The 21614-nt window shown below is 47.5% G+C and overlaps 1 protein-coding gene across 11 annotated transcripts in view; it reads right to left on the bottom strand.

Moving 5' to 3' along the window:
- CSGALNACT1 (chondroitin sulfate N-acetylgalactosaminyltransferase 1) overlaps window positions 1–21614 on the bottom strand; it is a 292946-nt gene that overhangs the window by 23282 nt on the left and 248050 nt on the right. For all 11 annotated transcript variants that reach the window (XM_067022817.1, XM_067022821.1, XM_067022822.1 and 8 more), the window contains 2 exons: window positions 19549–19765; window positions 5688–5789 (listed from right to left, as the gene is read on the bottom strand). In XM_067022817.1, the coding sequence (XP_066878918.1) occupies window positions 5688–5789; window positions 19549–19765 (319 nt within the window). The remainder of the gene's footprint in view (window positions 1–5687; window positions 5790–19548; window positions 19766–21614) is intronic.

The following is a 21614-nucleotide window of genomic DNA, read 5'->3' as shown; positions in this document are numbered from 1 at the left end:
CTGAACCATCTGAGGTTCCAGATATCATGGCAACTTCACTTTCAAAGATAAGTACTCCCCAAGAACCAGGACACTCTCCTTTATAATATTATAACAATGTAATAATCACACTCAAGAAATTTAACACTGTCACAATACTATAAACTATATGCCATGTTTGAATCCCCCAAAGAACAACTTGGAATACCTAAAAATACAGGCACATCTCCACAAAGAGCTGGTCACCAAGCAGAGTCATGCGTAGCCCCTTCTCTGGCAGATGCCCAGTTCTCACTGGGCACAGGCCTAGGTGCTGCCTTCACCTGTGAGGTGCTTCCCAGGGTCCAAGACTCTTTATCTTCTAGGAAGGAATTCACTGTGTAGCTTTTTTCATTTTAGCAGATGAGATTCTTATCTAAAATGGCCTTGTTTATGAAAAAATATTAAAACAAAGCAACAATTCTCAAATTTCAGACAACTTTCCCCCCAATTTTCTTTTGGGATGTCCTGATAAAATGTTCCTGAGGGTACATGTCAAGCAAATCCCTTCAAAGAGGCATGAAATGTGGACAACACCATGGCAACAGGGCATTTTCCTGACAACACACACACACAAAACCCTCTCTCAGGCACATACTCGCAGGACAGGGCAGTATCTCAGTTCTAGTGCTTCAATGTCAGAGGTGATTCTACTGAAGGATGCCTTTGTGTCCCCACAAGTGGACAAAGATGAAGATACCATGCAGTAAATTATAACTCATGCAAATCCACCAACCAGTATGAATTTTAAAAAATTTCCTAATACATAGCTCCAAGCAAATGTCCACCTAGGCCAGAATTCCTCAAAATGTGGGCCACGGACCATCCACAACAGCATCACAGGTTGAGCTCATTCTCAGTGTTGGTTCCCAGGCTTCATTTCAGGCCTAATGACTCAGAATTTCTGGGGCTGGATCTCAGGAATCTGTATTTTAAAAAGCACCCCAGGTTATTCAAAGTACCTTTATATTTGAGAACCACTGAGCTAGGGTGTAATCTGAGATTAACTGAAGCTTAGTATGAAAAACTCTGTGGAATAAAAATCAGATATTGAGAACTGATTTGTACTGTTATCTACGTCAGTGGCTTCTAAATGTTTTGAGCACAACCCTTACCCTTTCAAAAGAATATATTTTACATCATGACACAGCACACGCACACATGCACACACACACACAGACACACACACACACACTCTGAAATTAAAGTTTCATGAAACAATATTTATCTTTAATACTTGTGATGTATTCTGATAATTTTATATTCTAGTTTGATTTTTTAAAAACACTGCACGTAACCCACTAAATCAATTTCACAACCCTCTAACGAATCACAAACTGTCGTTTGCTAAACACTGCTGTACAGCAATCGACTGAGACGTAAGGCTCGACAGAGTAAGCGTAAACCGAGAGACACAGACACTGCATGCTAGTCACTGAACTGGGGTTTTTCAAGATATTCTTAAAATATATACATTAGCTAGATTTAGAACAGTTTGATCACAATGCTGATAGCCAAATGAAATAAATTGCATTTAAACTGGTTTCAAATATTCTTATTCTCAATGAACAATTATCGGTTTTTGGAGTAAGAATTTCATGCAATGTTAAGACTGGGGAGTCCAGGAGTTACAGATGAGGTTCAGACCTGGCTGTCCCCCTGGGCCGGGGTGGCAGCCTAAGTAACAACCTCTCTAAGCCTCCGTTTCTTCATCTAAGAAGTGGGGTTAATAACAGCTTCTATCTCATAAGGTTGCTGTGAATATTAAATGACATAACTCATATTAATAACAATGGTTATTATATTATTCAAAGTTAAGATGCATTTGAATAAAAGCTTTAGCATCTTAAGAGAATGATAAAAATGGTATTTAAATAAAGCTTCGTATATGCATTTTATATAGATTACAATGTGTGCAAATCTACTCCACACCTGGCATTGTCCTTCTCCTGATGACCGAACACTGAACATTTTAAACCTGAGTGAGGCCCAGTGCCAAGAGCTGGAGTTTCAGAAGCATGCGACACAGTACTACTAAGCAGCTTATAATCTAGTGAGGACAGGAGAAAGAAACGTAAACAGGCAAATCATACGCCAAGGGCCACAGATAAGAGATGCTGAAGGGGTGTACGGATACAGTTCAGAGAGGAGAGGACAGGTCAGGATGAGCTCCAGAGTGTGGACCTGGTGGGGGGGGGGATGCACAGGTAGAGGGTCTGAGGAAGTAGGAAGGAGGATGGAGGGAAGGCCAAACCTGAGAGAATAATGGGCGTGAAGACAAAGGGTAAACTGCGCCCCCATCTGGCTGTGGGGCAGTAAGTCATCAAAACAAAGTTAGAAGGAAGAGCCATTTGCAAATGAAGCAACTAACAAAGGATGAATCTCCAAAATTTACAGGCAGCTCATGCAGCTCAATAACAGAAAAACAAACAACCCAATCCAAAAATGGGCAGAAGACCTAAATAGACCTTTCTCCAAAGAAGATATACAGATGGCCAAGAAACACATGAAAGAATGCTCAACATCAATAATCATCAGAGAAATGCAAATCAAAACTACAATGAGGTATCATCTCACACCGGTCAGAATGGCCTCGTCAAAAAATCTAGAAACAATAAATGCTGGAGAGGGTGTGGAGAAAAGGGAACCCTCTGGCACTGTTGGTGGGAATGTAAATTGGTGCAGCCACTATGGAGGACAGTATGGAGGTTCCTTAAAAAACTACAAATAGAACTACCATACGACCCAGCTATCCCACTACTGGGCATATACCCTGAGAAAACCAGAATTCAAAAAGAGTCATGTACCAAAATGTTCACTGCAGCTCTATTTACAATAGCCAGGACACGGAAGCAACCTAAGTGTCCATCAACAGATGAATGGATAAAGAAGATGTGGCACATATATACACTGGAATATTCCTCAGCCATAAAAAGGGATGAAACTGAGTTATTTGTAGTGAGGTGGGTGGACCTAGAGTCTGTCATACAGAGTGAAGTAAGTCAGAAAGAGAAAAACAAATACCGTATGCTAACACATATATATGGAATCTAAGGAAAAAAAAAGGTCATGAAGAACCTAGGGGCAAGACGGGAATAAAGACACAGACCTACTAGAGAATGGACTTGAGGATATGGGGAGGGGGAAGGGTAAGCTGTGACAAAATGAGAGAGTGGCATGGACATATCTAAACTACCAAATGTAAAATAGATAGCTAGTGGGAAACAGCCGCATAGCATAGGGAGAGCAGCTCATGCTTTGTGACCACCTAGAGGGGTGGGATAGGGAGGGTGGGAGGGAGATGCAAGAGGGAAGAGATATGGGAACATATGTATATGTATAGCTGATTCACTTTGTTATAAAGCGGAAACTAACACACCATTGTAAAGCACTTATAGTCCAATAAAGATGTTAAAAAAAAAAAAGAGAGAAGAGCCAGCTTGGGTACCAGGCTGGGACAGTGGGTGATGAGGAATTTCATCTGGACCTTGGGGCTGCAGGCAGCCATGGGAAATCAGCTCAGGCTGGTGGCAGAGGGCAGGGCATTCCTAGAGCAACGCTCTGGAAGGGGCAGGACAAAGCCCACGGCATCAGTGACATCAACACTGCAGTGTCACCAGTGAACAGAAAGAGGACTCAACACAGAAAATGGCGCCGCGCCAATGAATTCGCCGAGGTTTCTGCAGCACTGCTTTAAGGACTGACTCAGGCTCCAGAACGAAGCCCCATCACGAGTAGCTTCAGCTCTGGAAATTTTCCAAGCCATCTCTACCCCTCAAATGATTTTACTTTTCTCGTTCAGATTCATTCTTTGCTCACCACACAACCTTCTGATTGCAAATTCAGCTTGCCAGGTCATGCGATACGGTGGAGAATGCCTTGATAGAATCCTGGGTGCTCCGGCCAGTGGAAAGGGCATTTCCCGTAACACTGTCTCAACTGGCCTTCCACTCGTCCATCAGACTCGTGTAAAGTTGGTTACATGAATCTATCAGACATCTGATCACCTTCTGATGTCCTCGGAAGGTGCCAGAGCCAACAGGACTGATGTCTCAGTCCTGGCTGGGCTTTCAAATCACCTGGATCTCTACTTCAAAACACCTCGAAAGGAGGCAGCTGGCTGCAACCAAGGCCTCCCTCGGGCAGCCCCTGGGGGGGGCGCCACTTTCCCAAACAATCGTTCTCAATCGTGGCTGCATGTCAGAATCATCTGGGAAACTTGAACAAGGTCCACACCCAGGGGTTGGCTACCTGCAGAGATGTTAAAACCTATCCACTGGGCAGAGGAAATGAATTCGAATAACTCACGCTCCTCACTCCTAAGCAGAGATGAAAAGGATATTGCAATGCATTGGAGTCGAGAGATTTCTATTTCACTTACATTTAGGATATTGAATTATTTTATTCCCTTTGATCTCCCTTCAAGAGGTGCCATAGCTTTAAGCTGCTACTAGTTTTAAACTCTTTTAACTCCTTATTGCTTTAGAACAGAGGTCAGCAAACTTTTTCTGTAAAGGACCAGATAGTAAAGAGTTCAGCTTTGCGAGTCACACTGTATCTGTCACAACTATTCAACCCTGCAGCTGTAGCCCGAAAGCAGCCATAACTAATACAGAAACAGATGAGCACGCCTGCGAGCCAATAAAACTTTATTTACAAAAGTAAGTGTGGACAAAATTTGACCAGTGCACTGCTTCAGATGTTTGAATAATAATTAGCATTCTGATCTTGTGCTCGTAACACAAAATTGGTAACAAAGCCTGAAAATAAATACGAAAAGTGCGCTCAGTCTCGGCATCTTATCCTTTGACTATCATCCTCTTACCATTTACCAAAGACTCAAAACAGAGGGACTTGTTTATATTCAGACCATACGGAGCTACTCAGACGACTTCTGCCCCCAGTACCTCTGACCACCCTCCAAGCTGCACCTATGGAGAAACCACCCACCTCGTCGTTCACCTGCAGCTTGTCAACCAGAGGGAGCGGGCAGTGCCGCCGGCTTCCTCACTAGTAGAAAATGCCACAGATATGTACTCATTAAATACATGCTTGTTCACTTCGTCTGGTAAGAAGAACCCCCTCTCTTCTGCTTTTGAATACATTTAATCCTCCACGTAACTGATGAACGAGGTAAAAATCCCGAGCTCTCGGTCCAAAAGTGTTGGTTAAACAGCTTCTGTTAATCTAGGGTCCCTCCCCGGCACCACTGGCCCCTGATCTCTCAAAATGCAGAACGAGTGACAGTCAGAAGGGTGAGGCCATCTGCTAAGTGGATGAGAGCGAACCTTGACGAGCGGGGACTGAGAAAGAGCTCCCTGCACGGCTGTGCTCCCCGAGTCCACCCCTGCCACGGGCGGCCCCCAAACCTGCTGTGCCACACGGGGGCCGGAGGAGCCCTGCCCCCCACCCTGGCTGCTCTGGGCAGTTGTCTCCACTGTCCGAGTTGACACCCCTCACAGGGAGGGTGGGTGTGAGGCAGGCGGTCCCCAGGAAGGAGGGCGCAGAACTCCCACCCCCGACACTACCACACGCAAAAGGCCAGCCCGTCTCTCTCCCCGGTTGGGTCGCCCACAGTGAAAAGGACACAAAACGGCTTGCGTGAGCTCAGGTATCTCCTCCCGCGTTCGGGTTTCAGACTCTCCACCATGGCTCCACATGAGACTTACTTGGAAGTGTTCTCAAGTATTCCTTTGACCTCATTCATTTCTTCTTTTCCAAAGTAAACGACAGTGAGATGAACTCTCCCATCCTGCTGGATGCACATCTCCCTGGAAAACAAAACATGGATGTCTGGTCCTGTGTTCACGGCAACAGGCAAAGCCAAAACAAATACCTATTCTGTAAAGTGCAAAAGGGTCCTGGGAGGGAACTGGGCTGCCTGGAGAGCAGAGAGGGGACAGGACATTCTGGCCGGCTCTTGCCATCACCTCTATTCCTATTTCTCTTACCAAGAAAACCATGAAATCTAAACATGCAGACCTGGTCAATGAAAATTCAGATGCAAGAGGCCAAAAGGCTCAACCTGCCTCAGGTCCAGCCCGTCAGGGCCTGGATCCAGTGTCTAGAACGGCCCTGGGTCCATACCCTTCTCTGCCACAAGAAATCTACACGGTACAGAAGACACAAAGCCCAATGTACAGATGAGAACACTGAAGTCGAGCGAGGGTGAGACTGGATTCCTCGTCCTTGCCTTTTCTCGTGTGTGCAACACAAATCGTCTTAGACACTGAATGAGCAAAGGTAAAAAGACATTTATTTGTTTAGGACCCTAGGAACCCCAGGGACACCCAGTGTCATGGCTGTGTGGAGGGGCGATAGTCCAAAAGCATAGCTGCTGTACCTCACCCTCCCTAGGCGGATTCCTTCACTGCTCCTCTCTATGGCTGACGGCCCCAGGCACCCAGCACACACATGCCAGGCTCCCGGCAGCCCTCCTGGGCAGGGCCAGGCCTACACCTGCCTTCCCCACCAAAGCGTATCTGTTATTTGCCCGTGCCCTGTCCCCTGCTGAGGGTTTACTTCATACACATGTGTGTACCACGTGCATAATGTGGGTATATGGATGCATACGTCAATGTGTGTATAAAAATGCGTTTATGTGTAAAACATATGTGTGTACGGATATGTACGTGCGTAGGTCATTTTAGCAGATTTCTGAAAGCAAATGAATGAAACGATTCTACTGGCAGGATGGTATCTGTGATACGCTGATACTTTGAGTGCCTTCCCATTTCATTCCTTTTATCGCTGTGTTGCAACGTCCCTGAACGCCTGACAACAATCCATGTCAGAGTCTTTCAGAGTCTCCGAGCTCTAACTGCAGAGGCCAGTTTATGCGGTGATTTTTGTCGTGACATCAAGAAACAGGGACTGCCTACTTGGCGCTGCTGGAACGATCAGAGAAGATAAGGTTCCTGCACTCAAACACCTTACTTGAGAAATAAACGAGCTCAAATGAAATCATCAGACACATAGTGGCATTGATAAAAGTTCACAGAATTCAGAAAGCACGGCCAAGCCTGTGGGCTGGACGGCTGGGACCCTGTAGATGGGCCAGGTTTAGGACGGCAGAGAGGAGGAGGAGAGAATCCAGAGGGAAGAAATACTGGGGAAGATTCTACTGACCTTGGGAGAGGTACAAGGGCTCACGCGGTCAGAGGCTTGGCTCGGAGAATTTCTCTCTTTCCAGAGGAAGGAAGGGAAGAGCTGATGCTAAAAGCAGATGGGGGGGCGGGGCTCCGAGAAGCAGACAAGGGACCAGGAATGGGGCCGGGAATGGGGCCCGGTGCTATTCTTGCTTCAAAACTGAGTGCTCCCCCAGCCTCAGCCCTGCAGACAGAGCTACCACCCACCGAGCACAAAATTCCCTGTACATAAAAGATCCCTTCTGCAAACCTGCCAGATGATGCTGTAACTTCCTTTGCCAGGGCAGAATAAAAGCCCCCACACAGCACCAAGGGCCCGAAAAACTATGCTTTAAAAGCGTGGGCAGTTGGACAAATGCATCCCAGAATCAGCAGAGGGTCACCCGCTGAGCCTGAATAAACAGCATTCTTGTTTTTTCTAGTAACATCTTTGTTGGCATTTTAAAATCCATCAAAGGACTTCCTGTTTTCAAGGAATAAAACAGAGACACACTGGACCTTTATTTTTCATTCACCAGCTCAGGCTTCCCGAAAAGGCAAAGCAGAGTTTGTTCTGAGGGCCACCTCCAGGGCCCTTTTCCATTTATTCATTTATTCCTTCCTTCCTTCACCAAACAATAACTCTTAAAAAATGAGCAGGCCGTTTCCACCCTTGAGTAGTTTCTCCATCTGATTGGAGATTGCATGATTAAAGCTATCTACACTGCAGCCAAAACACACTGCCCGAGAGAAACACCATCACCAAATGTCTGATGATCTTGTAACTTTCATATTTTTCAGAACAGTTCTCACCGGACTCCATCCCCAGAAAGATGTGTAAGAAAGAGTTGTGCACGTGGGTGACGGTGGGCCCGGAGATGTGTGTTCTGGTGTAATTACCTGTGCCTGGACCCACACTGCCTGGGTCCTTGGAGGCAACTCAGGTGCCCTGCTAGCTCGTCTCTGTAACAGCAGGGTGACGGTGTTTGGGTCGAACCTCAGGGAACCCAACTTCCCAAGAAACCTCTGGGAAGCTCTTCGGTTCACCGGGCTCCACTGCTTTAGCTCCGCACTGGACTTTCTTCCACCTCAACCTGGAAGCCTAAAAATTCTGTTTCTATGTCACCAAGACCTTTATCTTTTTAGGGTTTTAGAGAGGAAACAACAGTTCCTTCTCACTCAGGATATTGTAACACAGAGTATAGAGACTAAATAAGATATCTTTTCAGCCAGAAAACATGGATCACAGCCACTTAAACACCTATATTTTTATTTCCCAAGAGGCTGGGAGCACGTCATGGTCTCTGAGTTCTGCTACTAATCTGTACAACCGCACCGTGGAAAAAGACCCTTGACTGTCATTCACACCCTACCTGTACAGGTAAGAAGAGGGGCTCCAATGTCCTGCCCACCTAGGCGTGCAGCCCAGTTTCCCTCGGGACCAGCCCGGGATTGGTAGCTCAGGTTTCCTTGGCGACAGGGAGGGACGCACCCAGAATGCCTCACGGCTCTGGTCCTACCCCTCAGGACCGCAGCACGGAGCTGGGTAGTGGGCATGGCCAAGTGGAGGACGGATGCCGCTGGCAGGGAGCACGGCAGCACCAAAGCCTCTCGGCATCCGTGAGGACCAACGATGCTGTTCTCGTGAGAAGCACTGAGTTTGCACCCCGCAGCTGACCAGGCAGTTAGCGGAGGCTGAAGTGTATCTGACCTTGAGTGAGACCTCCCTGGGAAGTGGGACAAAGACCAGAGGGCACAGGAGGGTGAACATCTCGCCACAGAAGGTGAGAGAGAGCGGGAAAACCATGTTTCTCATCGTTAGGGGACCTGTTCTTATACCCTCGGCTGAGTAGCCTGTGGAAACACGGTCTCAACGACAAACATTACTGAGTCCCTTTGTTGTGTGATGCGTAATTCTCACTGGAGTAAGATTTTAAAAGAATCATCGTGTATGGCCCTGTAGGGGAACCACCCAGGTTTGCCCGGGATTCTCCAGGGTTTAGCACTGGAAGTCCACAACCCAGGAAACACCTCAAAGCAAATTGGGACAACTGGTCACCCTTCCTGCATCAGGGACTTGACAGGAAGGAATGGGCACCTGAAGAGAACAGGACAAGGCGGGACAGAGTAACGGCAGTAACAGGTCTAATGAGCCAGGGGAGTGCGGCGGAGACGGGACTCATTTCTGATAGGGGATGGGGACGGGTACCAAGGTCAAGGCAGCATCCAGGCCGAGCCTGGACAGGTGAGTAGACGCCACGCAGGTGGAGAGGACCGGGGAAAGGGCTCTCCTGGCTGAGAAGGTGCAGATGCAAGGAAATCACGTCCCGATCCTTCTCTCAGTCAATCTGCTACTCAGGTATATCAGGTATGAGAAGAAACGCTGTTTAGGCTTTAATTATGTCCCATGCAAATGAAATAACACATAACGGCCTGTCAGGCTACCATCTCTCCCTCTGGTCGTCGAGGGCACCAGGAAGAAATGTGTTCAGGTACAAAGGGATGGAGGGGGGAACAGAGACTGGTGGGGGCCTGTCATCATCAGGCTTTAGAAAATGACGTTCTTCTTTTGCTGTGGTGGGTTCTCCCCGCTCCTGCACCCCACGCTGAAGGGACACACAGCTCCTGGACACCGTCGGCTGACAAGCTGAGATGTGAGAGTGACCAGTGACCCTCAGCCAAGGCATCGGGACCCGCTCTCCTGGTTGCATGTTCCAGAACAGCAAATTAGACCATTGCCAACTGACCCTTTTCTTCTCCTGAATGGATGTTTCTACATAATCTGTGGCCCAAATGAAGTGAAAAACAAGTTTTATTAGGTCCCACAGAGAAACTTTTAAGGAAATAAGGTGAATGATGTAGACTCGCGTTTCTCAAACATGTAAACCATAAAACTTTCCTGGGCGCCACACTGAGGTCTGAGCAGAGGAGGGGCTGCCTGACGAAAGCTCGTGGAGCGAGGCAGGGGTGGAGGACGGAGCTGGGAAAGGTACGCCAGCTCTCCTTCTGGGAAACACAGCGAAGACCGAGCCCCTCCTGGATCGCAGCCTGCAGGTGCAGCCCAGCACACCGCACGGGGGGCTCCGCTGGTCCACCGCACACGTGACGGCTGAGCCCACGCCGCAGCCCCACTTCAGTCTCAGAGAGTCCACGGTCACTGTTTTTTTTTTTTTGCGGTACGCGGGCCTCTCACTGCCGTGGCCTCTCCCTTTGCGGAGCACAGGCTCCGGACGCGCAGGCCCAGTGGCCATGGCTCACGGGCCCAGCCGCTCCACGGCACGTGGGATCTTCCCGGACCGGGGCACGAACCCGTGTCCCCTGCATCGGCAGGCGGACCCCCAACCACTGCGCCACCAGGGAAGCCCGTCACTGTTTTTTTAAAGATCCAGAAGTGTCCACAAAAACATCTCAACGGCGCTAAGCAGGAAAAGGATTTTAAAAATTGCTGAAGAAAATTCAAGTAAAAGATGTCCCTGATACTACCTTTAAATGTCATAAATGCCGAGGGAGGGACCAAGAGAAGTGTCAGAGGAAGGAGAAAGGGACAGATTAAAACAGAAATAACCAGCAAAGTCTGAGAAGACCCACAGCAACATGGAAAAGGGTTCTCAGTCGAGCTGGAAGGAGTCAGAATAAACATCAAGCAAACTTGGAATGAACTGGGAAAGATCTTTGAAAATCACAAAAAATCACTTCCATAAAAATCCTTTCTTTCTAGGAGAGGCTCAGAGACAAAGACACTAAGACCGTCTATAGTTTTGTTACCGTGAGGTTCCTCCTGCTACTGCGAACCAAGTACACAATACAACAATAGATGAGCTTAAAACTGATAAGCCAGATGCCAAGGGAAACTGAGCAGCCAAAAAGCAAAGGTGAGAATAGTTTCAAGAAAGGCAGAATGAGGGGATTAAAAAAGAGAGGAGGGACTTCCCTGGTGGCGCAGTGGTTGAGAGCCCGCCTGCCGATGCAGGGGACGCGGGTTCGTGCCCCGGTCCGGGAAGATCCCACGTGCCGCGGAGCGGCTGGGCCCGTGAGCCATGGCCGCTGCGCCTGCGCGTCCAGAGCCTGTGCTCCGCAACGGGAGAGGCCACAGCAGTGAGAGGTCCGCGTACCGCAAAAAAAAAAAAAAAAGGAGAGGAGGAGGAGGGGGAGGTGGGTTTAAGGCAACACACCACTGGGCAAAGGGGACTGAATCTGAAGCAAGTTCCCCTGGGGGCACCCCCTCTACTCCTGGCCACGCGTAAAGCCATCCTGGGAGGGGAAATGGCACATGGAGCCTGTGAGGCTCATCCACAGATCAGGACCACCAGAGAGCAAGGGAGGAAGAGGCTGCTGGAGCAAAGAGCCATCTTATCTCCATAGCAACAGTGGAGCCCGGAGCAACTCCACAGCAACTGACCAGAGGGTCCATACATCTCCCTCAGGACACATCCTGGTGTCACTGCCACTCAGGGAGGGGACAACTTATGAGGAGCTTTAGCCTCCTAACTTCTTTTTTTTTTTTAACATCTTTACTGGAGTCTAATTGCTTTACAATGTTGTGTTAGTTGCTGCTGTACAACAAAGCGAATCAGCACATACATACATACATACATACAAAGTGAATCAGCCGGGGCGAGGGGCACTGACAGCCAGACCCCCCCCTGCCCACCCAGCAAATACAGGGCCAAAACCTCATCTTTTTTCCCCACTTTTATGCACATACATCCCCATATCCCCTCCCTCTTGTGTCTCCCCCCCACCCTCCCTGTCCTACCCCTCTAGGTGGTCACAGAGCACCGAGCTGATCTCCCTGTGCTTCACCTCCTAACTTCTTGTAAATCCCAGAACATCACCCATTCTTGTTCATGGCCTCTTAAATAAAGGCCCTTAGGGTCTAGGGCTAGGAAAATCTTCTCTCACCCAACAAACAGCAGCTTCCTTTTCATTAACCACTGAGGCTGAAGAAAACTAGGCTTTCTTTTTCTTTCTTTTTCTCTCCCCCCCTTGCCGACCAGGGGGTTCAGAGCTGGTGATTCTGACAAGTCGCACTGCTTCCCTCAGTCCCAGCGCCCAGGTGTACTTCACCCCTGTTCCACACTGTTACTGAGTCCTTGTCCACTGACCTTTATAAAAATGGTTTTATGGAATTTGTATTTTTTATAAACACAAATAATTCTTAGGATTTGTTGAGATGGTTCTAATAATCATGAGAATAGAAGAGCAATCATAATAAATATCTTAGGCCATGAACTCCATAAAACCAGGAAATCAACTTTGTCACGGGGGTCCACCCCACCCCGGACACAGTTCTGGACCAGGAAAGCTTGGTCCTTGGTCCTTGCAGATGGCACCCCCTGCCCGGTCATCACCCCAAGTGAGCAATTTCTCAGATCCAGCCATCCCCAGGGCTCTTCGTGTCTTGTGACCAGGCCTGCTCTCTCTGGGGGATTCCAGGCTCTACATCAATTTCTTCTGTCCAAGAAGAAATTTGTTATAAATCTGTTATAATTTGTTATAAAATTTGTTATAATTCTTAGCCATTTGGGTCTTCTCTAGCTGAATACTTAGCACACTGATGCTGAGGTGGGAAAGAAAAAACCTAACACTCAGCATCAGAGGTGAAAGGGACTCATGTGGACCAGTACTTTGATGTTATAGAAGATGCTAAAGCCCAGATGTATGAAGTGACTTATAAAAGTCCTCAGGCAAATGGTGTCAGAGCAAAGGTTGTTTACATTTTAAAGGAGATGAACTTGGAGAATAATGTTTTAAATAAACTAACCTCAAGTGGTGATCATTGCAACCATGTACCCAAAATAGTGGAAAATGGCAAAAACCTTGCCACCGACGAATGGCCAAAAAAAGAGATACAATCTGCCATAAACGTCACAAAGAGGAGGCCAAGGAAAGAAATGGAAGAGTCCACCATAGCCTCGTGGTTCCAGCTCCACAAGTGCTGCAGAAGAGGGGGCTGGAGGTGTGCAGAAGGCTGGGGGACAGGGGCCCCGGCTCGGTGGCGGGGTCTCCACGCAGGGATGGCCGCAGCGGGGTATCTGGTACCTCTACATCGCGTGGGAAGTGGCGAAGGAAGCAGGGCCATCCTAATGATGCTTGGTGAACTAACCCCCGCAAAGAGGCAGGTGTGGCACGACCAGAGGGGAAAAGGCATCGCATTAAGTCAAAATCCTTCGTAAGAGCAGGAAGAGGAGCCGGGGAGGAGCCCCTCCCCGCCCACCCAGCAAATACAGGGCCAAAACCTCATCTTTTTTCCCCATTTTTACCTGTGGGAGTGGAAAGAGCTGAAAACAACCGGTGGGTAAGATGAGAGAGGAAAATGAACAGGGGCCGATTCCCTCTGACGTTTTAGCCTCAGCCCTTAACAGAGGCCCCTGCTGGGAGCCAAAGGATCCCCCCTCCACCCTTTAGGACAGAGGTCCACCCACAACCAGGTAGAGTGAGGCTGGTACCACCACACGGCCGCCCCAAGGCCCGGAGGGGCTGCAGGAATCTGGAGCCTCTAAGAAAGGTGCACAAAGGCCAGCGGAGCTGTCTCCTCCTTCACCTGCTCTTCCAGACCACAAAGAACGTGAGGAGAACACGAAATACAGCTGGGAGTGTGACACAGCCCTCAGTCGGGGTGGGGGACAGCCAAGGACAACCCACCACTACAACGTCAGAGTGCTAGAAAGCACGCCGCATACAAGAGGGACAAAGACAAAGAGCAGAGAGCCACATCTGAAGGACAACGGCAAAGTTAAAGGAAGAAAGAGAGGGCGTTCAGACAGCAACAGTGTTCAAAATGCGAACGAAAACCTTAGTCTGAGAGAAACTATAACTCTAATTGAAGAAAACATCTTACAAATGGTTTCACACTTTCTTAATACAAATGTGAATTCAATAAAAAAAAGTTCAAAGAGGAAACGATAAAAATAACAGATTATGATTAAGAAGCACATTCTGTGCTCAGAAAAATAACGTGATAACCAAAAGAAACAGAAGAAGTAAATTAGAAACAGCAAGGTACAGAATAGATGTATCTGGAAATCAAATTACTCACATAAAGGAAAGGCTTACATGAAAGCAGATAAAAGACTAATGCATTAAAAACTAGAGAGAAGCTAGTAAGTGGAGAAAACCTATGGAATGCACAACTGGGTCTGAGAAGCAGAGAAATCAAACCCAAAGCAGGAGAAGTACTCAAAATTAGAACACCAGAAAAAGTTCCCTGAAATGAAAGAATCCACAAAACAAACAAGGAAACTGAATTACAGGAGAGAGAACAGGCACTGAGCTGAGTGAGACGTATCCTGATTAAGTGATCATGATTCACGACAAAGGAAGGCATTCTCCCGTCATTTTCAGGGGAGACAAAATAAAGCTGTCCTAACGCTTCTCCATGGTATCATCAGATGCAGAAGAACCTCTACAGGGTCCTAAGGAAAGAAAGTGTATCCAAGAGTTTTAAGCCCAGCCACGTCATCCTTAAACTGTGCTGATAACAAGCAGACATTCTATTCTCAAGCACTCATGACCCTTCTTGAAGAAATGTCTTGACCATGAAATCCAGACAACCCAAACCTCAGGAATGAAGAAGCCACTGTCAGAGGACAGCTGAGGAATGCACTAAATCCACTGAACACACAGGAGCTGTGGTTACAATGCAAAGTGTAAGGGCTGCAAACCCTGACGAGGTAAAAATGATAGAGCAGTGATTTATGTCATAGAGTGTTCTGCCTATGTTTTCCTCTAAGAGTTTGATAGTGTCTGGCCTTACATTTAGGTCTTTAATCCATTTTGAGTTTATTTTCATGTATGGTGTTAGGGAGTGTTCTAGATTCATACTTTTACATGTACCTGTCCAGTTTTCCCAGCACCACTTATTGAAGAGGCTGTCTTTTCTCCACTGTATATTCTTGCCTCCTTTATCAAAGACAAGGTGACCATATGTGCATGGGTTTATCTCTGGGCCTTCTATCCTGTTCCATGGATCTATATTTCTGTTTTTATGCCAGTACCATACTGTCTTGATTACTGTAACTTTGTAGTATAGTCTGAAGTCAGGGAGCCTGATTCCTCCAGCTCCATTTTTCATTCTCAAGATTGCTTTGGTTATTCGGGTTCTTTTGTGTTCCCATAAAAATTGTGAAATTTTTTGCTCTAGTTCTGTGAAAAATGCCAGTGGTAGTTTGATAAGGATTCCATTAAATCTGTAGATTGCTTTGGGTAGTAGAGTCATTTTCACAATGTTGAAACTAAAAATAGAACTACCATACGACCCAGCAATCCCACTACTGGGCATATACCCTGAGAAAACCATAATTCAAAAAGAGTCATGTACCAAAATGTTCATTGCAGCTCTATTTACAATAGTCAGGACATGGAAGCAACCTAAGTGTCCATCAACAGATGAATGGATAAAGAAGATGTGGCATATATACACAATGGAATATTACTCAGCCATAGAAAGAAACGAAATTGAGTTATTTGTAGTGAGGTGGATGGACCTAGAGTCTGTCATACAGAGTGAAGTAAGTAAGAAAGAGAAAAACAAATACCGTATGCTAACACATATATATGGAATCTAAGAAAAAATAAAAAGGGTCATGAAGAACCCAGTGGCAAGACGGGAATAAAGACACAGGACTACTAGAGAATGGACTTGAGGATATGGGGAGGAGGAAGGGTAAACTGTGACAAAGTGAGAGAGTGGCAGGGACATATATACACTACCAAATGTAAATTAGATAGCTAGTGGGAAGCAGCCGCGTACAACAGGGAGATCAGCTCTGTGCTTTGTGACCACCTAGAGGGGTGGGATAGGGAGGGTGGGAGGGAGAGAGACACAAGAGGGAAGAGATATGGGAACATATGTATATGTATAACTGATTCACTTTGTTGTAAAGCAGAAACTAACACACCATTGTAAAGCAATTATACTCTAATAACAATGTTTAAAAAAAAATTACTTTAAAGGAAAAAAAATGATAGAGCAAATGGGGAGATGGGACCAGGAGAGCAAGAAAATATAACTGTGCTGCTCTCCTCTTCTTATTATAATTTTTCAACCAATGTAGTCTAAAACTAAAATATGGGGTAAAAATACATAATGATTCCAATCTGTTCTGGTTTATAGAGTCACTTTTTTAATTTTAGAGGGATCTTTTATAGCACAGAAACATTTTCTCAAAGTTCAGCAATTTCTTCTGTTATACTTCAGATTCTCTTCTATAAATTTAAGTAAGGTAAAATTTAATTCTTTAATTAAAAATAGAACATATAGCATGTCTCGTGCTTAATTACATTTCAAGCATGTTATTTTCTATCTTTGTCTGTGCAAAGAAAGGTGCCCAGAATGTTCAGTTAATGTTAAAAATGGCTAATTTAGGGAAGCAGGGCCAAGAGTGAATTTTTAAATAATTTACTCCTGGTTGTGTTCTACTGTTTAAACATCTCGTAATAGCCACGCGTCACTTTTATAAACTTAAAAGTCAGGTTTAAATTATAAAAGCAAAACAATATATTTCGTTGAATTTTTAAAGAAAACATAAAAAAATGCTAACTATATAAAAGTTTACAAAACAATACAAAAATGTATAAAACGGAGAGAATCCAAAAGAAGGAAATAAAAATCACTCATAGTTCCATATTCAGTGCCAACCACAGTTAACAGTTTCCATTCCTGGGATGGAAAGGACTTCACAAAGACAACATCAAATATTGAATAATTAGCCCCGTATATTTTCTCCCAATACTCTTATGGTCAATTTAATGGCATTTAAATATTTAATTGACCAGAGTTTACTTCCGGTTTTGGTGTGAAGTCAGAATTAAATCTTTTCTGCTGTTTGGTTAGTTGTCTTAAAGCCACGCTCTGAACAATCCATTCTCCGCTGGCCAACTTGAAATGCCACCTTTACCAAGTTGTGACCCGGAATTAAATACCCCAGGCTTGAGTACCCTCTATCATCCCAATTTTTCAGAGACCTCGGCGTGCTCGGAAGGCCCTGGTCCACGGAGCAGGCCCCCCTGTCAGCCTCTGCTCCAGCGCCTTCCATCTGGGAAGCCTTTCTTCGCCCACTGTCCTGGTCTCTATTTCTATCTCTGTGGGACTAAGATTCTTCTCTCCATGAAGAGAAGAATCTCCATCTGATTCTGGAGAGAATCTTCTCTCCATCTGGTCCAGTGTCCGGTGCACACACGGGGCCCCCTTGTCCCCAGTGAACCAGTCTCCCCGACCACCCTCTCCTGCCCACGTGCTACAGTGGGCATCTGAACCGGGACAGGCAAGAGAAAGGACCCCTGGGTTTTCGTTTTTAAAACATTAACTGGAATGACATTCATTTCACCACTTCCACTTTGGAGACTTGTAAAGGTTTTACTTTTTTCAACAGTATTTCCCTTCCAATTTTATTCCTACTGTTAATTACTTGCCATCCTCGTGACACTAAGGCAATAATCAGTCATAATTATTAGTCATATGCACCCAAGAGAATCCTTCTTCCAGGCTCCGGAGTCCTGCAAGGAGGACTCGGCTGTCCCCTGAGCAGACAGCCCTCCGGCAGGGGCACCGCCGCGCCCAGCTCAGCTCTCCAGCGACGGGCCTGTGCGCTGAAGCCAACCTCAGGGCCCTGCCCCAGGCTCCAGGCAGTTTCCTGGCCGAGGGAACTTTCTAGAAACTTGTCCTGGGAACACGCACTGGGAGTCAGGGTTTGCCTTCAGGCCTGGTACCCAGCCCTGGGTCCGTCCTCCCGGGATGGATGCTTCACCGGCCAGTGCACTCGGCCGGTCCGAAGAGAAGGCAGAGAGGGACACAGATGCACCCAGGGGGGCTGAAGGGAGCCAGAGCCACACAGACACTTAAAGTGCCGGAGCCAGAGGGGTGCTGCAGACAGTTGTGGGATCGTGCGCCGGGGTGTTCTCCAAACTGGGGGTGTGTGGGTGTGGGAAGATCGGCCCAGCCAGCTCCGCAGGACATCAAGCTGAAGACCCAGCTCCCAAACCCGGAGAAGACAAAGGCAGCCATTGCTTCAAAGGCCACAACTAGACCCACTGGGTAGAAATTACAGGGAGGCAGACTTCAGGTGCAAGTAACAGCGGAGCTTTCTACCCGGAGCTGCGGCCCGCCCTGGCACGCACGTGCACACACCACACACACACACAGTCGTATCAGGAGTGCAGCCGAAGGATTCTGAACTCGCAGAAGACCAGGCCAGAGGGACCCCAAAGACTCTTGGGTTCTGGCCTTAAAATGTAGCTAGAAAAGGGTTACTCTTTTTAGTTGGAGAAGATGTATTAAGGACCTATTTACAAAGCTTAATGATAGGGTGTAAGGAGGACACGGGGATGAGAGCAACATCCCCTCCTAGTGACTGCAGAGCTGTTATCATCTCCAGGCCTGAACATGCTAGTGGAGAAGGTTCTGGAAGCTGGAATGAGACCATCTTGAGGGAAGGGCCATCTTGAGAGGAGCTGTCACCTTTGCTTGAAGGACACATTCAGACTGAGGTTACAAGACAGAAAGGGACCCAGATACGTAAGTGCTGGGCTTCATTTACTCCCATCTCTGAAGCCTGGCCGGAAACGGGTTACTCTTCAAACGTGTTCATTATCCAGAATTTTGAGAAGTAGCAACTACACCCTTATACTGAGCCTTACTGGCTTTTAATAAAGTGAATTTAATGATAAAAGATTAAAAATAAGTTTGATCTTCCAATATTTATCATTAGGCACACACGACGTTCTATCTTTAAAATAAGCAGGCTAAGTCAGCTAGCCGATTGGCCTCAAGCAGCGTGAGCGTCGTCCACAAGAGTGTAAGATCCGACACGGCGCCATCAGGAGCTTGAAGACACGTGTAAAAACTACACACCACATCGGAACATAAAACCCGCTTAAATCTTCTTGAGTAGCTACAAAAATGAGTGCTGGGAGACTTCTCGGCATAAGTTTACATGTAATCTCTGAGGAGACCCAGGTTAAAATAAAAAAGCCTCTGACTGAATGCATTCCAGCCGCTGCCAGGGCAGGACACCAAAGGAAGCCAGGCTGCAGCCGAGCACACAGGTCCACGGCCACACGGGTGCCGGCCTTTCGGAGGCTGGGAGGGGCCCAGTCCAGTGAGGGGACAGCACAGCCTCGTGGTCCCCCAACCTGAGCCCCAACTGCAGTCAGAATGGAACCCAGCAGGCGTGAACCTACAGATCCTGATGAAAACCCAGTCCTCCTAACCTTCGCTTCAGAAGGTAAATGTGCTTATCTGGCAGTTTTCTAATTGCTTGAGGGAAAGGCAGAATCAACGATAAACTTTACAGGAGGAAAACAGAGTAGAACAGGGAGAGACAGGGGCCTTCGAGCCGGGCAGGGACCAGGGAGGGACGGGATGCGCCATCAGCGTTTCACACACACGTGCCGACAGGCCCACCTGAAATTCTGCATGAACTGCCGGAACTTGTCCACCCTCCTGGCCAGTGGGACGATGACATTGACCAGCGTGCCAGCCATGTTCAGCTCCTCCTCCTTCACCTTCATGATGGGGCCAAACGGTCGGAACAAGACAAGGCGTCTGAACTCGTGCTTGTGGTCCCCTCTGAACGTGAGCTCGTACAAAGTGCCTTTATCCTTTTCTGTGCGGTAGATCCCTGTTAACAGACACGAGGAGAGACAGTTCTAAAATTAACCGTGGCTGCTGAGTGTTTTTGATAGCCAAGAGCTAGCACAAAATGCCTTACTTAAAAAAATGAAGATTAAATCTCCACACCTAATACTTATTAGAAAACTCAAAATGCTCCCACTTAAATCGCAAAAGAAATGAAAATACCATCAATTTAAAACTCGGTTATGAAGACCTCAACAAAACACACGGCAAAAAGTTTGGAACGTTGGATACAAAGCTGCATTTATACTATTCAGAGGCATTTGAAAAAGGACTGTAGGGCTTCCCTGGTGGCGCAGTGGTTGAGAATCCGCCTGCCGATGCAGGGGACACGGGTTCGTGCCCCGGTCCGGGAAGATCCCACGTGCCGCGGAGCGGCTGGGCCCGTGAGCCGTGGCCGCTGAGCCTGCGCGTCCGGAGCCTGTGCTCCGCAACGGGAGAGGCCACAACAGTGAGAGGCCCGTTTACCGCAAAAAAAAAAAAAAAAAAAAAGGACTGTAAGGAAATACGTCAAAATAAGACCGGCTGTGCTGTGGAGCAGGGTTATGTGTTTTTTCTTTTCTGCTATTTATCTACATTTCTGCAATATGATAAGATACATACTTTAATATTATATTTAATATTATTATATTTAATTATATTATATTTAATTTAAGAAGAATTTAATTTTATTTTTATTATATTTAATTTAATATTATATTTAATTTAACATTCTATTTAATTTATTATATTTTAATTTAAATTAAAATTATATTTAATTTTAATTTAAGTTTCTCATCTCTGAGAAACGACAGCCATTTCAGATGAAGTGACCACGGTGGTCCATTCGGGACACTGGGAGCCACCCGGGCCGGTCCCACGGGTCACGTGGCCCCATGGAACCTTCTGGAAGCACTAAAGCAGACGGCATGTACAGCACCAGCACAGCGGCAGGTGCACATCTTACGTAACTTCCCCCCTGGGAGGCAGCACAGCCAGCGCCACAGAGCCAGACTACTTGGGGCGACGACGGGCCCCCCCAACCGTCACCGTCACTGGAACTCCACCGTCTCATTGCTGGACGGACCATGTGACCCAGCATTTCGCTCAACCATGGGATGAGGTTCCGCAGGCCTGACCAGACGGAACTTCCCCGCCTCGCGAGCCAACCATCCCCTGGGACCTAAGTTCCACACCTCCCCGTGTCACTGGACTTGTGGGTGTTTTCCTACCGGCAGAAAAACCCAGCCCGTTCGACAAGTCACCAGAGAAGCGTCCTCGTCTCTCTTCTCTTGACTGGCCAGGTTTTCTCTTCCTCGTCCTCCCTTCCTCTGGGCCCCTACTTTGTCTGGGACGCACCCTGGGCTCTGAGTAGCTACAAAGGCGACTCCACAGAAGGCATCCTCCAGGCCTCTCCGAGCCCTTCTCTTTTTGTCCTCACCGCCCCCCACTTCTGTGGGGACCACAGGTCTGCTGCACAAAAGCCTCTGTTCTTCGCCTTTCAGGAGCTGGTCACCCCACACCCCCGGCTCTGCGGCCTCTCTGATCTCCCTCCACGGCCGCAGAGAGGAGCCTGGACCGCGAATCTTCCAGGGGGGTCTCACCTCCCACCGCCCAGAGGTTCACACGCACAGCCCGACGCCGGCAGCTCGGGGACTCGAGGACCTGGGCACAGGGCTACGAGGATGGCGCGGAGCTCCCTCCTGAAGCCCCCTGGGCTCCCCAGCGCAGGTCGGGGAAGCTGCGAGAAGGTGTGCCGAGCTCCTGCTGGGACGGGGTGCCAGCATCCCCACGGGGACCACTCACGGGGGAAGGGAGGGGCACTTCTCACGAGGCTCGGAGCACGTCTCTGAAAA

This window comes from Kogia breviceps, chromosome 20 (genome assembly GCF_026419965.1).
Source record: "Kogia breviceps isolate mKogBre1 chromosome 20, mKogBre1 haplotype 1, whole genome shotgun sequence".
NCBI lineage: Eukaryota > Metazoa > Chordata > Mammalia > Artiodactyla > Physeteridae > Kogia > Kogia breviceps.
This window is presented reverse-complemented; position numbering and strand designations above follow the sequence as displayed.